Source organism: Balaenoptera borealis (genome assembly GCF_965194805.1).
Source record: "Balaenoptera borealis genome assembly, chromosome: 6".
NCBI lineage: Eukaryota > Metazoa > Chordata > Mammalia > Artiodactyla > Balaenopteridae > Balaenoptera > Balaenoptera borealis.
In genome coordinates, this window is record NC_138863.1 from 35271834 (window position 1) to 35286509 (window position 14676).

A 14676-nucleotide genomic window follows, 5' to 3' on the forward strand; every position below is an offset into this window, starting at 1 on the left:
ACCAGCTACAGCCTTCAGTTCTTAATTTTTCCATTTTCTCCTAAGGACTGACTTGAATTCCATAATGAAAAATAGACAAAGAAGCAAAGCCCTCAATTTTCTACACTTCAGTGTAATTGTTTTTGCTGGTCTTAAGGAAACAAAAATGTAATTTGACCTTTAAAATGTGTAGCTAGAAGGTTTATGTTTCAGGAGGTATGGGAAAAAATATCTTGCGACTGCACTGATGTGAAAAGAGAAGACACTATGGCTGTGTTCTGGGGTACGTACCTGATCTGGGCATGTAAAGGAAATCTCCCCCCTCGGGTCTGCAGTGGTGCGTAGGAGGGCGGCTGGGGGAGGGGCAGAGAGGCACTCAGGTGTGTTGCAAAGGGAGGACTCTTCATCCTCTGCTCACGAGCTACAGCAGACCATGCAGAAGGAGCTGTGCAATCTTCCTCTCCCTTTCCTCGCACCCAGGCTTTCTCAGCCTTACCGATACCTTGGACCAGATCATTCTTTGTTGGGGGTGGTGGTGGAGCGGGGGATGCCGTCCTGTGCATACGAGGATAAGGAGTGGCACCCCTGGCCTCTGCCTACTATATGCCAGTAGCACTACCTCTCCACAGCTGTGATAACCCAAAATATTTCCAGACATGCCAACTGTCTCCTGGGGGGCAAATTCAGCTGGCTGCAAACACTGCTCTAGCCCCAGACATATCACCTCCTCTGCAGGATTCTCAATCCATGGTTTTCAACCGCAGATGCACAAGAGAATCACCTGGGGTTCTCTAAAAACAAAAAAACCCTCTTTCTGGGTTCACTTATGCCCAGTGAAATCAGCATCTCTCGGGGTGGTACCGAGGCAAAGGATGACCACAGAGCTCTGAGAGTGTGTAATTACAGTGCAGACATATACACTTTGGTATGGAGAGAAGTACATATTAATTTACAGACATCATCTTTCAGTCAACGTTCAGTTACTCATAAAGAGAACAAACAAAAAACCCAAAGAGCACAGAAAAACCAGGCTTTTAGCATTGTATGGAAAGCCAGGTATTAAAAAAAAAGCAGCTAAAAGTTTAGGGAATTTTGGGGGGAGGGAGGAAACAACCAACAAAGAAAGAATCCTGCTATGTGATCAATCTGCGAAAGTGAAGAAAAATGGTCTTATTTGGACTCAAACTGAAGTAGTTCCAAGGCTGCACGCTCCAAGAATTTGATATTATTTGGGTACCCAAGGAACAGTAAAGTGGGAATATGGGACAGATTGTTGCTTGGCTTGTTCTGAAATGCAAGAGCCCCACTGGCAATTTCTTCTTTGGGAGGTCTTCTCGAGTTTATATTCCAGAAAAAGACACAATATTTAAAATGTCACAGCAATGATATCTGGTCGGTGTGTGGCGCCACCCTGCTGACCACCCTGGTGGTCTGTGTGTGATTCTGCTTGGATACCAACAGGGCTGTAGTAGCAGATAAAGAGCCCTCCTCTGGAGTGGGATTTGAGGGATGCAGAAGAAGATATACTTATCTCAAAATTGCTTTTTCTTGAACCTGCAATTCTCACTTTTAGAGTTATTCTTTTGGCTGGTGGAGAGTCTCAACAGACTGTCAACTTTGGTTAACATGCAAATCTGTCACTTTGGGATGGATGACACATGGTCATCAAAAGGATGAGGTTACCATTACACGAAAACGAGTTTCAGTCGTTAAAAGGAAGGAAAGGAAAAGGATACAGGGAGTCTGCTACAAGGTCCTATGGCGTAGTGAGTGGGGTCACGGGGAGGAGCCCCTAGCCTGTAGGGGGCAGTAGGAGGCTCACCTGCCTTTGCTGGAAGGGAGGAAACTCCAAGATGGAGGGTAAGTCGGCAGAGAAAGGGGAGGTGGGGGAGGGCTTCGGGTCGGGAGAGCTGGGAAACTCCTGACCCACTTCCAATTTCCTGGCACTGCTTCAAGAGAAAATAAACACCGACAGGGTCCAGGAACACTTCTGGCCCCTTTTTTACAGAAGGCATGCTTTGACTGATGTCCCTTTCCTTTTTGAAAGCAAAGCAGCCTAAAAATATTATCCCCTCCAGACCCCATTACCCCAGCACACACCCTAACCCTCTGGCTTGTTACCATCTTCTGTCTTCTTTAGGAGTGCTTTTAATTAGACGTTAAATTGACAATAGCACCTAACAATTTTTACAGCTCTATTTTGGAATCCTTTCTCCCCCAGCATGTGGAAAAACTATCAAGTATTACTCTCCTTCCTCAATGTTTTTTGAATTTAATGTTTTATTGCTCATTTGAAGCCGTCAACATCAACTTGGCCATGCACACACACAGATTTGTGGTGAGAAGCTAGACTAGTTTGCACACAAAGCAATTAAACCTGGCAGCTATGATTCGAAAGGATGAATATTTTCCAGTTGTGGTAGGGGCCAATCATATAGGAAAGAAACCAGCTGTTTCATGTTAGTTCCTGATGTGACTTTTCACATAGACGCTCATGTTGCAAAATTTATTTTCTGTGAAGACATACTGTGAGGGCATTGTGTCATCTTTGTTCCCCTCTTAAATCCCCAGTTCTTTCTGGAAAAATGAGAAGGAGTCATCTAATGGTCATTTGGCCCTGTGTAACTGTGTCCTGGTTAAGTGCCAACTCTGATATTATAATTTAGCTACTTAATGGTTTTCTTCAGTAACATATTGAGCAAAATATTCTTCACAGCCAGATTAGGAAGGGCAAGCATTTCCTTCATTTCACTCAGATATCCGCTCACTCTGTACTGAGCATATGCAGACAAGGGTTTTCTCCCAACCTCACACAATCATCATTCCCATGAATTCCAGTGGGATCTGGGGGGAATTTAGTCACGCAGGATTCACCTCCTGAAGTTGGTGCTTTGGTAGCAAAGTGAATGTGGAGAATTTTTTTACCAAGAGTGTCTATATTTCTAAACTACACGCACCGCCTATTGAGTGCTTAGGTGAGAGAATGGGGTGGCCCCGAGGAAAGGGAGGAGAACCTGCAGGGGGATGTATGCCACCTCCCTGTCGCCTGTGCACCAGATGAGTCAACATCTGCCTCAGAACCAGCACTCTTTCTGGAAATCTCCAGAGGACTCCACATCCTCCAAATCTGGATATACTTTACGATGTTACCCTGAGGTTTCCATTCTATTAAATGAATAGGGCTGTATTCAAAATTCTCTCTAGTGCCTAGAGTTTGTGATTTCACCACCACTAGGAAAGCTTCATTTTTTAAGCATTTAAGCTGCCTTCTTCGATTCCGTGACCCGCTCTTTTTCAAGAGCACCACAATCCCTAAAATCCATTCTTTGCTCCTCAGAAAATTAGAGAGAGGCTTAATTCAAGTACATCACGCTGTTGCCTGGGCTGCAGGCTTAATTGGAACAGAGGCAAAGTTTTTCCCTCTGGCATAAATGCATGTAAATGGTTGATAAAAAATAGTTTTATTTTTAAGTTAGCATTTATGTAATTATTTGGGGATCATTTTAATGAAGGGTTAGGTCAGAAAACAAGTGGTGGTGTTTTCTCATTTTGCAGCAATAGAATATAGTTGATCTAAATTTTTTCTTCTTCAGTTTGGAGGAAAAGTTCCATTCTGTCAAGTAGGTGACTTTTAAAGAGCCGTATTGCTTGGCAGGGCTCATTCAGAAGTGATCCTTCACATCAGTTTAAAACACAAAATGAATTACAAGCAGAGACAAGATACACAACTTCCCTGGGTGCTGACCTTCCTGGCCTCACACTTCCAGCTCTTGAGGAGTAAAGCACTCAAAGAATCTGTTCTAAATCTCAAAATGTCTCGTGAGCCATGTGATGTTCATTTTACTAAGGAAATAAAATAAAATAAAAAATAAAAGTATTCAGAGCAGCTGGAGGAGAGAGGTAATTTGAGGTCATTGCTACACTTTGTCAATTAGTGTGTGAGTCACTCAGTTGGAAGGTATCATACAGGGGCCTCAGAGGAAGAGTTTATTCTAAAACGCCACACAAAAGGACAAGACAGAGTGGTCTTCTGTGAGCAGCTCACTAATGTCTCCAGACAGAGGCTGGCAAACTACGACCCCCCATGAGCCAGAGATGGCCCACTGCCTCTCTGCATGATCTCTGGCTGCTTCCACGCCACCACAGCAGGCCTGAGTAGGTGCACTCAGACCTTACCACCCGTAAAGCTCAAGATTTTTACTAGCTGGCCCTTTACAGGTGAAGTGGGCTGACTCTGGCTCTCGATGTTGAGATGTTGAGTGTGTTTTATATATTAGGGTAGCTTAAGGATAAATTGTAAAAGTCATGTAACTGTAAAATTTAAAAACCAATGATGATGATGATAATAATAACACCTTTTATTTGTATAGCATCTTTACCTTCTCCAAGTACTTTCAAACGCATTCTCGGAGTTTGCTTTGAACAGTTAGTGAGGTTATAATCTGATCAAACAGAGAAGTGTTCCACGAAGGTTGAGATGGTGTGACTGGGTGGAGGGTAAATGATTCCTCACTGAATAACTGAAGGAGATGGCTTTCTTTCAAGTCCCTGGTGTCTTATGCACTCTTGGAATCTCACATTATATGTAGCAGATGGTTTAAAGTTCAAGAATTTTAGATTAGGTTAGCGCTCGGCGTAATCCTTAGTTTTACGCAACTCTACAATCAGCAAAAAAGCACATCAGTGTCAAGGAGAGGACTTAGAATGGGAAGAATATGCGGAAGATGTGATCAAATTCTAGAATCACAGGACGCCAATATAGGGAACGTGTTACGTGAGCCTGGGCATTCTGGACATGTGTTTTCTTTGTTCTGTATTTTCTTCTTTAACACCATGTTTTCTCCCGGGAACATGGCTCTTCAAGTCTCAGTTCATGGAGTTCATGAACTAACTAACTCTGTGGTAGGCACATGACTCCGGCCTGGCTAGTGGGAAACCTCTGTTGCTCTAGCCACAGGGATTGGTTTACTGACAGATACATGACCCAAGCCAGCCAATGGGAATTAGGCCTTTTGGACTTTTTGTTGGAACTACTGGAAACGAAGCCCTCTCTCAGATCACAGGGGCTAAAGATTATGAAAGCTTGGAGCTGCCAGCGTGTCATCTTGGCTGCTACATGGAGACAGTACCTAAGAATGAAGCCAAGAATAAGAAGAACCAGGAGATTGTGGGAGACATTGCAAGAGGAAAGGAGGCAGAGACAGAAAAATTGAATCCTGATAACATATTGGGCTTAGAACCAAATTTGCCTAAAGGAATCTCCTGGAATTTTCATGTACATCAGTCAATAAATCCTCTTTTCTCATTAACTAGTGTGACTTGAGTTTCTGTCACTTGAAAGTGAAAGCGTCCTGATGGATACACTGGTAACATTTTTCTGCTGATAATAACTTAACCTTTTTACTAAGAGGTATTTCATTCCAGTTGTGGACATGAGCAAAAGCATAGGGCTGAAAGAAATGTCTCCCATCAAAATCCATTGCAGAGCAGGGCAGGGCAGGACCAAAACCACACTGGTGTACCATTTCTTAATTCCAGTCTTAAAGATACCCAAGAATGGGGTTCTATCACTAAGCTTATGTAAGACGTTTCTCAGTTTTGTTAAGGGAGTTTTTCTTATTTTATGATGATATCAGGCTGGAAAATATTTTCTTCTGAGTAGCATTCATGATGTCAACCTTCCAAAGATTTGTCAAAAATATCATTTTTGACGTTTTGTTCTTTGTTGAGGTTGTGTTCTACATCATTCATATACTTTTGGGCCAACTTCAAACTCCAATGAATTATGTCTATCGGGTTTCTCTTTATTCCAACATTTTCTCATCTTTTTTATTCCCAAGATATATGCATCTGTCTGCAGGGCTTAAGAAAATCTGCTGAAGTGTTGTTCTGTGATGTTTATGGATTAAATAAACAACATTTTCCATCTGATGTCTCTACCTATAGGAATAGCTGAAGTGCCATAAATTTATAGTTTCTAAGTCAAATTACTCACCAGTTGTGTAATTCGGCAAAGGCAGCTTTGATCTTCTTCACTGAACTATCCACTTCCTCCTTGATCATGACGCGATATCTAGTTAGAGACACAGTGCAGCGTTGCAAATCCTTCACCGATTTCTCAATATTTGGGCCTAAAATTAACGTCAAGAGAAAGCATGTTAAAGCGAGCATTTTATTTTTTCATTTTTGAGCTGAACAACAACAAAAGCAACTAACTCACCCCCTTCCAATAAAAAGAGAGAGATTTGTCTTTTGTTTTCAAATGGAAAGAAAAGTTCCTTTAAGAGAATGTTTATAACCCAGACTGGGTGGTGTGTGGCCCCTGAGACAGCTGGGATCTCACCAGTGGGCTCTCTGGATGGGCCATTTGGGGGCACATGTGTCTCCTCTGCCCTTTGGAAAGAGGCTCTGATCATTATGTTCTATTGCAAACTGTAGTTTCTTAGAATCTGATAACGTCTAAAGACCATTTGTGCTGCTGGCTCTCTCTATAGACACCACTCTGCGTGGTTTAAAGCCAGCAGGGCTTTTGGAAGAGGAAAATGACAGAGAGGTTGAGAGAGGTACAAATGAGCTAGAGAGAGGACAGAGCATCGCTGCCAGGTACCTGGCTCTGGCCCCATCAGTCCTGAGCCAGGCCTGTAATTATAGCAGCAGCACTTAAAGCAGCTCTGTGGGTGCCAATCTTGCCTGATTTCCTGAAACTGTCGCTAGGGTTTACAGACAGTGCAGAGCAAACAGGCAAATTGTACTTATCCCAACAAGGGCATGTTTCTTAGAAGAAAGAAATCTCTCTCAAGAAAAGTGAGAAGGTATAATCAAACCCAAGCCAAGGAAATCAGATGCAACTGAGGCTGAACGAGAAGAGTATTATTTAATCTTCTGGCAGTCAGAAAGGAAGTGATTTAGCCCCTTTCATTTTTAATACCAGTTATGTGTAAAGTATATCAAAGCTCAGAAAGTGATAAAAATATAATGTGTCAAATATAAAACCCTCTTTCAATGTATACTGTCTGCAAGTCCTAATACAGAACTGAATTTACGTGAGGATGGTCATATCAGAAGAAGACACAGCAGCCTCTAAACTCATCTTCATTCAGTGCAAGTTCAGCACTTACAAACTCACATATTGGGGAAACATTCAGCCTTCACATTGCTAAAAGAGTTCCTGCATTAACATTTGCTTTATAGGATGTAAGGGGAGAAAGTATTTGTGGTGCAAATTTATCCATGCCTACAAAGAGAAGAACGGCCACAGAGGGGCAGAAAAAGGGGATATAATTCCACTTAAACATTCAAGACCTTTAATTAACAATGAAGGAATCACATCTGGCTTTCAATCTATGTGGCTCACAGAAAGAAATGCAATTTCATGTGTATCTCTCTTCACTAAGCAGCATCTTTTGGAAAGTTCTGTCATTCGGGTACTCCTCTGTGTGTACAAAATATGTTGAATCATTTGTGCAAAAGAAATCACTTTACCTCTTTTCTTTGCCAACTCATCTGGCTTTATTTCAAGATGAGCTGCAGGGGCATTGGACTTAACAGGAGAAGTTTTTGCCTTAGGCTTGCTTGGGTTACAAGGCTGCTCAGCTGACCAGTGTAGGCCATCTGACCCCTCTGGTGTTCCATGTATAGGTTTGGGGTTCCCATCTAAGGATAGTTTCTGTTGCAGTGGTCTGTTGCCTTCTGTAAGAAAACACCAAATAATGACTGTGAAGTGATAAACTAAAAACACTGATGATAAAGTGATGGGGGATGCCGCGATTTTTGTTTTTGTTTACATGTTGGCAATAGTGCCTTTCACTGCAAAGTCAAGAAACTGTTTTAATAGATGCCCCAGGAGATGAAAGGATATACTGGAAAGAACCTTGTACTTGGAGTTACAAGAGCTGGGTGGGTGTTTTGGCTCCAGTAATTACTTGCAGAGTGACCCCAGACGAGCCACTTATCTCTGAGCCTTAGTTTCCTCACCCATAACCACCCAGGAAGGTCATTAGGAGCCTTACATGAGGTGAACAGTTTGTTTTCCCCCATTCAGTAAAGGCTTAGGCGTCTTTAAGTATGATTTCATATTGAGGCTATAAAAACATAGCCCTTCCATCTCCAAGTGCTACATCAATGTCTTGTGGTATTTTATTCAGAATTAATGAAGGCAAAAGAGTGACTGGAGATAGGGCAAGAATGTAGTGACAACAGGTTCTATGATCATTTCATCTAATTTATGGAAGGATTAAATCAGGAAACATCATCACAGTAACTCAACTATATTTAAAATCTAGGGAGTCAGATTCTCTCTGGAGCTTTAACAGATGTGGCAATAAATTAAGCAGCGCATTGCTTTCGGCGTCTTTTAAAGGTAGGTTCCTATTTAGTTATTGCTGGAGTGAATTAAATGGCACCTTAGTGGCCTGAAAAGGAAATGTATCACCATTAACATCTTACTCACAACCAGAGAGAGTTTTGGGTGTGAGAAAAGGGGAAGCCGGCATGCTTTTGCAGGTCAGGTTCTTAGAGAAAGCTGGGTGTAGTGGAAAGAGTGCAGGTTTGGGACCTTCTGATCTTCCCGATGTCTGGATGACCCTGTAGGAATGACTGCACTTCTCTAGCCAACTGCAGCTTATACCCAAACAGAGCACAATGTCATCTCTGTGACGCCCAGCCCCCTTTCAGATAGTCACCCTGCCTCACTTCTCTCTACTCCGTGGTGCCTCGTAAAAACTTAGTGCATTATACTCTAACACAGGGTTTCCATGTCTGTCCCTTCCTTGCAGAGGCTATGACACGCTTGAAGGCAGGTGCTAAAATCATATTCGTTTTTGAAGCTCCAGTACTTGTGTCTAGCTCAATAGCTATCTGTAGAATTGTGACTGAATTAAAGTACTCTTAAAATGATTTCATAGGAAAAAAACAAGAAACAAAGAATACCTTTCCTGACACTGTCACAAACATTACAGAGACTACACTTGGAAAGTACAAAAGAATACGATCTGGTCCTCTTCAATTTGATTTTAGACATTTGCCCATTTATGATGGGTAAATTTGACTTTAGTTGAATCCATCATTTACTACCTATATATCAAAAAGGCACAGCATATGTTTTTATGGGCTGAACACTGAGTGCCCTTTAAAATTTACTTAAAGGGAAGTTACAGCATCCAATGAAATGTTCAGCCCAGGTGGTGAACAAAGTAAATAAGTACTGAAAACATCATTTCCTCCAGTAATAAAACATTTAAATGGTAGTATACAATTTTATCTTTAGTTATACTGAAGTTTGGAACTTCCCTGTAGAGCAGTAGTTGTCAAACTTTAGTGTGCATGAGTTTTCCCCTAGTACTTACTGCAAATGCAAATTCCCCAACACCTCCTCCAGAGATTTCGATTCAGAAGTAGATCCAGGATTCAACTTCCTAGGTATTTCTGTTGGGGTGGAGATGGGTGGTACCTAGGTAGTACCACCCACCAGGAGAAACTCTACTGTGAAAGATGAAAAAGTAATTTTTTTTTTTTTTGGCCATGCCCCGTGGCATGTGGAATCTTAGTTCCCTGACCAGGCATTGAAGCTGTGCCCCACTGCAGTGGAAACGTGCAGTCTTAACCACTGGACCATCAGGGAAGTCTCGAAAAACTAATTTTATGATGAATCTATAAATGTTTTGTTAAAAGTAATTAAGTATAGGCTGGTTCCACCTCACTCCCTCTCTAAATCATAGCTGAGATTCAGGCTTGATGAAACATTATAAATTGAGAATTTAAAATACAGCTCATTGTACATAGTATAGTAAATTACTGTTATTCTTGAAAGTAAGGGGATTTCTATTATAGCCTAGTGGAAATTATGACCTTAGAACAGAGGAAAATATTATTCTGTTGAATGCAAAAGCATTTTAAATGGAAGACAAGCACGCAAATGAGCTTGGGCTCATTAACCTAGAGCTGAAAATATTTTGTTTGTGTATCAGAGAACTGATATGTGGGTTACTGGTTCATTTCATCATTCATCCAAAAACTATTTATTGAGAAATTTGAGTAGTAGTATTTTTTAGGTCCTGAAAAGCTGTCTCATTGGTGAGGTCATTGAATGCTGGAAAGATTTGAATTCTCAAAGACTACTTGGATATATTTGCACACTGGCTGTACAGATCAGTCTCCAAATATAGTAAAACTCTAGGACTCTTTCAGATGAAAATTGGTGGAGAGTTATAGAACCATAATAGAATTAGGTTCATCTTGACCACAAATCCGGATATTTCTAGCAACAGAATAACCAGAGTTCTTTCCTGGATACAGTGATTTTCCTCTAACATTATGGGCTAGAAGTACCATCAGTTTTCTACCTTTCTGGAATCCACTTGTAAACTTCAATAGACTATAGTTGACTTGGAGTTGATTCATATCACTGTGCATTAAGGTAGCCACTAGCCACATGTGGCTGTTGAACACTCGAAATATGGCTTGTCTGAATCAAGTAAGTGTAAATTACACACTGAAATTTGAAGACTCAGTACAAAAAAAGAAGAATTAAAAATATTCCTTTGATAATTAAAAAAAAATTGATCACATGTCAAAATGATTTTGGGAATGTTGTTAGATAAGATATATTACTCAATTTAATTCACCTGCTTCTTTTTTACTTTTTTAATGTGTCTACTAGAAAATTTAAAATTACATATATAGCTCACATTATATTTCTATTGAAAAGCACTAATATAGACCAAAAGAAGCACGAGATTGTTGGTCTCTCTAGACTAAGAGAGTATTGATTTTAGTGAAACCTTAAAATATCCTCTGCAATTTCTACATGAGAAAAGTAGAGACAGTGATGTATTATCTTGTTCATCATTACATGCTTGGTGCCTTGTGAGTATATGATGAATACTGAATGGATGCATGAATGATTGAATCAGCATTACTTTGGTACTGTGCATGCATGGGGCCTTTCCAATTATAGGGAGCCTTGTTTGACATGAGTCTCTGGCTGTGTCTTTATCCTATAGTCATCAAATACTTGAACCAAAGTAGCGACATCTTGGAAAGAAAAGTTCTCTCTGGAAACACCCATCTGCCCAGATTTCAATAAAAATTGTATACATTCTAATTTAATCCTTGTCCATGTATTTAAAAAATTGCTCCTAGAAGCTTATGTGTTTTTGAATCTATTACCTAAGCCTTCCTTTTATTAAAAATACTTATCAAATCCCAATATTTATATAACTTCTTGAGTATGGTTCTGGTTTCTGATTCAATTTAACTCAACAGACCTGTATGGAGTGCCCACTCACTATGTGCTTGTCTTGGCTAATTCACAGGAGGTAAACGGGAGGAGGTAAACGGGACATAGTCTCTCTGCCCTTAACAACTAGTATATAAAATTGAAAAAGTAATATAAGACTCCAGCATGATAAATCTGAGTTGACCTTTCCCCACTGTACTGTCTTGGCACCTTTGTTGAAAATCAATTGACTGTATATATGTATTCTATTTCTGAACTCTATTCTATTCCACTGATCTGTTTCTCCTCACCCCGATACCACACCACCTTATTTACTAATTACTATATAATGAGTCTTAATATCAGGTAATGAATGTCCTCCAACTTTGCTCTTCTTTTTCAAGACTGTTTCAAGATCTTAGGCCCTTTGCATTTCAATATGTGAATTTCTACAAAAAAAATCTGATGAGATTTTGCATTGAATCTATAAATCAATTTAGAGGTAACTGGTATCTTAACAATCTTGCATCTTTTGATCACTGAACGTGATATATCTTCGCATTTTTTTAGGTTTTCTTTAATTTGTCTCAGCATTGTTTTAAAGTTTTTAGTGTCTTGTGCATCTTTAGTTAAATTTATTCCTAGGTATTTTAGATGACATGCAAAATGTCACTGCATATAATTTTTTTTAAATTTCATTTCCCAACTGCTGGTTGCTAGAATGCAGAAATACAAATTAACTTTTTATATATTTGAACTTGAACCTAAAACACCTTGCTACTTTCCTTATTCGTTTTTTGTTTTGTTTTGTTTTGTAGCTTTCTTAAAATTTTCTACATGGGCAATAATGACATCTGTAAATGAAGTTTAATTTCTTCCTTTCCAATCTTTCCTTGCCTTATTGGGCTGAGTAGGAATCCTAGTATATTGTCAAATAATCATCCTTGCATTGTTCTTGATCTTAGGAAAACTACATTCAATATTTTATTATCAAGTATTATATTAGCTGTATAGTATATTTTTCATATGTTTATCAGTAAATTCTCTTATATTCTGGGAGTTTTTATTTTGTCAAGTGATTTGAGATGATCATGCTGTTGTTCTCTTTGATTTGTTAATGCAGTAAATTACATTGATTGGTTTTTAAATGCTAAATCAATGTTGCATTCCTGGAAAAAAGTACCCTGGTCATGGTGTATTATCTTGGGTTTATATATTGCTTACTTCAGTTTGCTAATATTTTGTTGAGGATTTTGCTCTTTTACTCATGAGCAATATGGTTCCTAAATTTATCTTGTAATGATTTTTGTCAGGTTTTGATAAGGTTATGCTGGCCTCATTAAAAGAGCTGAAAAGTGCTCCCTTCCTTCTATTTCTAAACTATTTCAGAAAATAAAAATATGTTTAAGATTGCTATTATTGGGCTTCCCTGGTGGCGCAGTGGTTGAGAATCTGCCTGCCAATGCAGGGGACACGGGTTCGAGCCCTGGTCTGGGAAGATCCCACATGCCGCGGAGCAACTAGGCCAGTGAGCCACAACTACTGAGCCTGCGCGTCTGGAGCCTGTGCTCCGCAACAAGAGAGGCCGCGATAGTGAGAGGCCCGTGCACTGCGATGAAGAGTGGCCCCCACTTGCCACAACTAGAGAAAGCCCTCGCACAGAAACGAAGACCCAACACAGCCATAAATAAATAAATAAATAAATAAATAAATAAAGACTAAAAAAAAAAAAAAAAAGATTGCTATTATTTCTTCCTTAAATGTTTTTAAGAGTTCACTGGTGAAGCAATCTGGGCCTGGAATTTTAATTACCAATTGCTTTGATAGGTTTCAGGTTATTCAAATTTCTATTTCTTATGTACATTTTAGTAATTCATATTTTTTTAAGAAATTTGTCCATTTCACTTTTTGGCATAAAGTTGCTTATAATATCCTGTTTGTTGTTAGTCTTTAAATGAATGAGGGGTCAGGGTCAATTTCATTACCGATATTGGTAATTGGGTTATTGTATTTTCATTATGATGTAGTTCAAAATATTTTCTAGTATCTCTTGTGAATTTTTTTCTTTGACCAATGGATTATTTATTTATTTTTATTTATTTATTTTGGCCGCACAGTGTAGCTTGAGGGATCTTAGTTCCCTGACCAGGGATTGAACCTGGGCCCTCAGCAATGAAAGCGGGAGTCCTAAGCACTGGACCGCCAGGGAATTCCTGACCAATGAATTATTTAGAAGGCTGATTAACTTCTGAATTTTTGGAAATTTTCTAGATATCTTATTGCTATTAATTGTTAATTTACTTCTATTTTTGGTCAAAGAGCATACTCTAAAGATTTCAATACTTAAATTTTGCTTTGAAACTTATTTTATGGTCCAGTGATTGGTCTATTTTGGTGAAAATGCCATGTACTCTTGAAGTTGTTGGGTGTAGTGTACTACAAATGTCAATTAGGTCAAGTTGGTTGATAATATTGTTCAAATCTTTTACACTCTTACTGATTTTTAATATACTTGCTCTATCAGTTGCGAAGAAAATGGTGATAAAACCCATAACTATTGTGGATTTCTCCCTTTCTTTAGTTCTATCAATTGCTGCTTCATGGGTCTGGAAGCTTTGTTGTTAGGTGCATGTAAAGTTAGGGTTGTTATGTCTTACAAGGAATTGATCAATTTATTATTATGAAAAGATACTAATTATCTCTGGTAATATTCCTTGTATTGAAATCTTCTTTGGTGTTAATATAGCCTCACCAACTTTATTATGCTTACCTTTTGGATAGTATATCTTTTCCTTTCTCCTTTAACTTTTGGCCTGTCTCTCTTTCTATGTAAAGTGCATCTCTTGTAATCAGCATATGGTTGGGTCTTGCTATTTTATCCAGGCTGCCAATCTCTGCTTTTTAATTCGAGTTTTTAGTCCATCTCCATTTAATGTAATTTTTGGTATTACTGGGTTATGTTTACCATTTTGAGTTGTGTCTATTCTTTATTTCTTTGATCTTTTTCCTTACTTCTTTTGGGTGAATTTGTTTTCAAGTAATAGTTAGTCTTATCTTTTTTTGTGATACCTCTTCATTCTTTGTCTTTGGAGACTGTTCCAAGGATTACAGTATGTATCATTAATTTATTACAGTGTCCTTTGAATCAATATTATACTGCCTCATATATAAGGTAACAACCATACGATAGTATAATTCCACTTACCCACTCCTGTCAATTGTATATTTATAGTCATATATTTTACCTCTATATTTGTTGTAAACCTCACAATACATTGTTACTGTTTTTGCTTTACACAGTCAATTGTTTTTTAAAAAAAAAAAGAGGAAAAAACCTTTTCTTTTTATCCATGTATTTACCATTTTCAGTAGTTTTCATTTCTTCCAGCAGATCCAAATTTCAATCTGGTATCATTTACTTTCAGCCTAAAGAATATCTTTCAGCTTGTTTTGTAGTGCAAGTCTGCTGTTGATGAATTCTT

The 14676-nt window shown here is 39.0% G+C and overlaps 1 protein-coding gene across 6 annotated transcripts in view; it reads right to left on the minus strand.

Moving 5' to 3' along the window:
- SPATS2L (spermatogenesis associated serine rich 2 like) overlaps positions 1–14676 on the minus strand; it is a 166970-nt gene that overhangs the window by 29581 nt on the left and 122713 nt on the right. For 5 of the 6 annotated variants that reach the window (XM_082397369.1, XM_082397373.1, XM_082397368.1 and 2 more), the window contains 2 exons: positions 7462–7668; positions 5975–6110 (listed from right to left, as the gene is read on the minus strand). In XM_082397369.1, the coding sequence (XP_082253495.1) occupies positions 5975–6110; positions 7462–7668 (343 nt within the window). The remainder of the gene's footprint in view (positions 1–5974; positions 6111–7461; positions 7669–14676) is intronic. The other variant, XM_082397372.1, reaches the window with a different exon arrangement.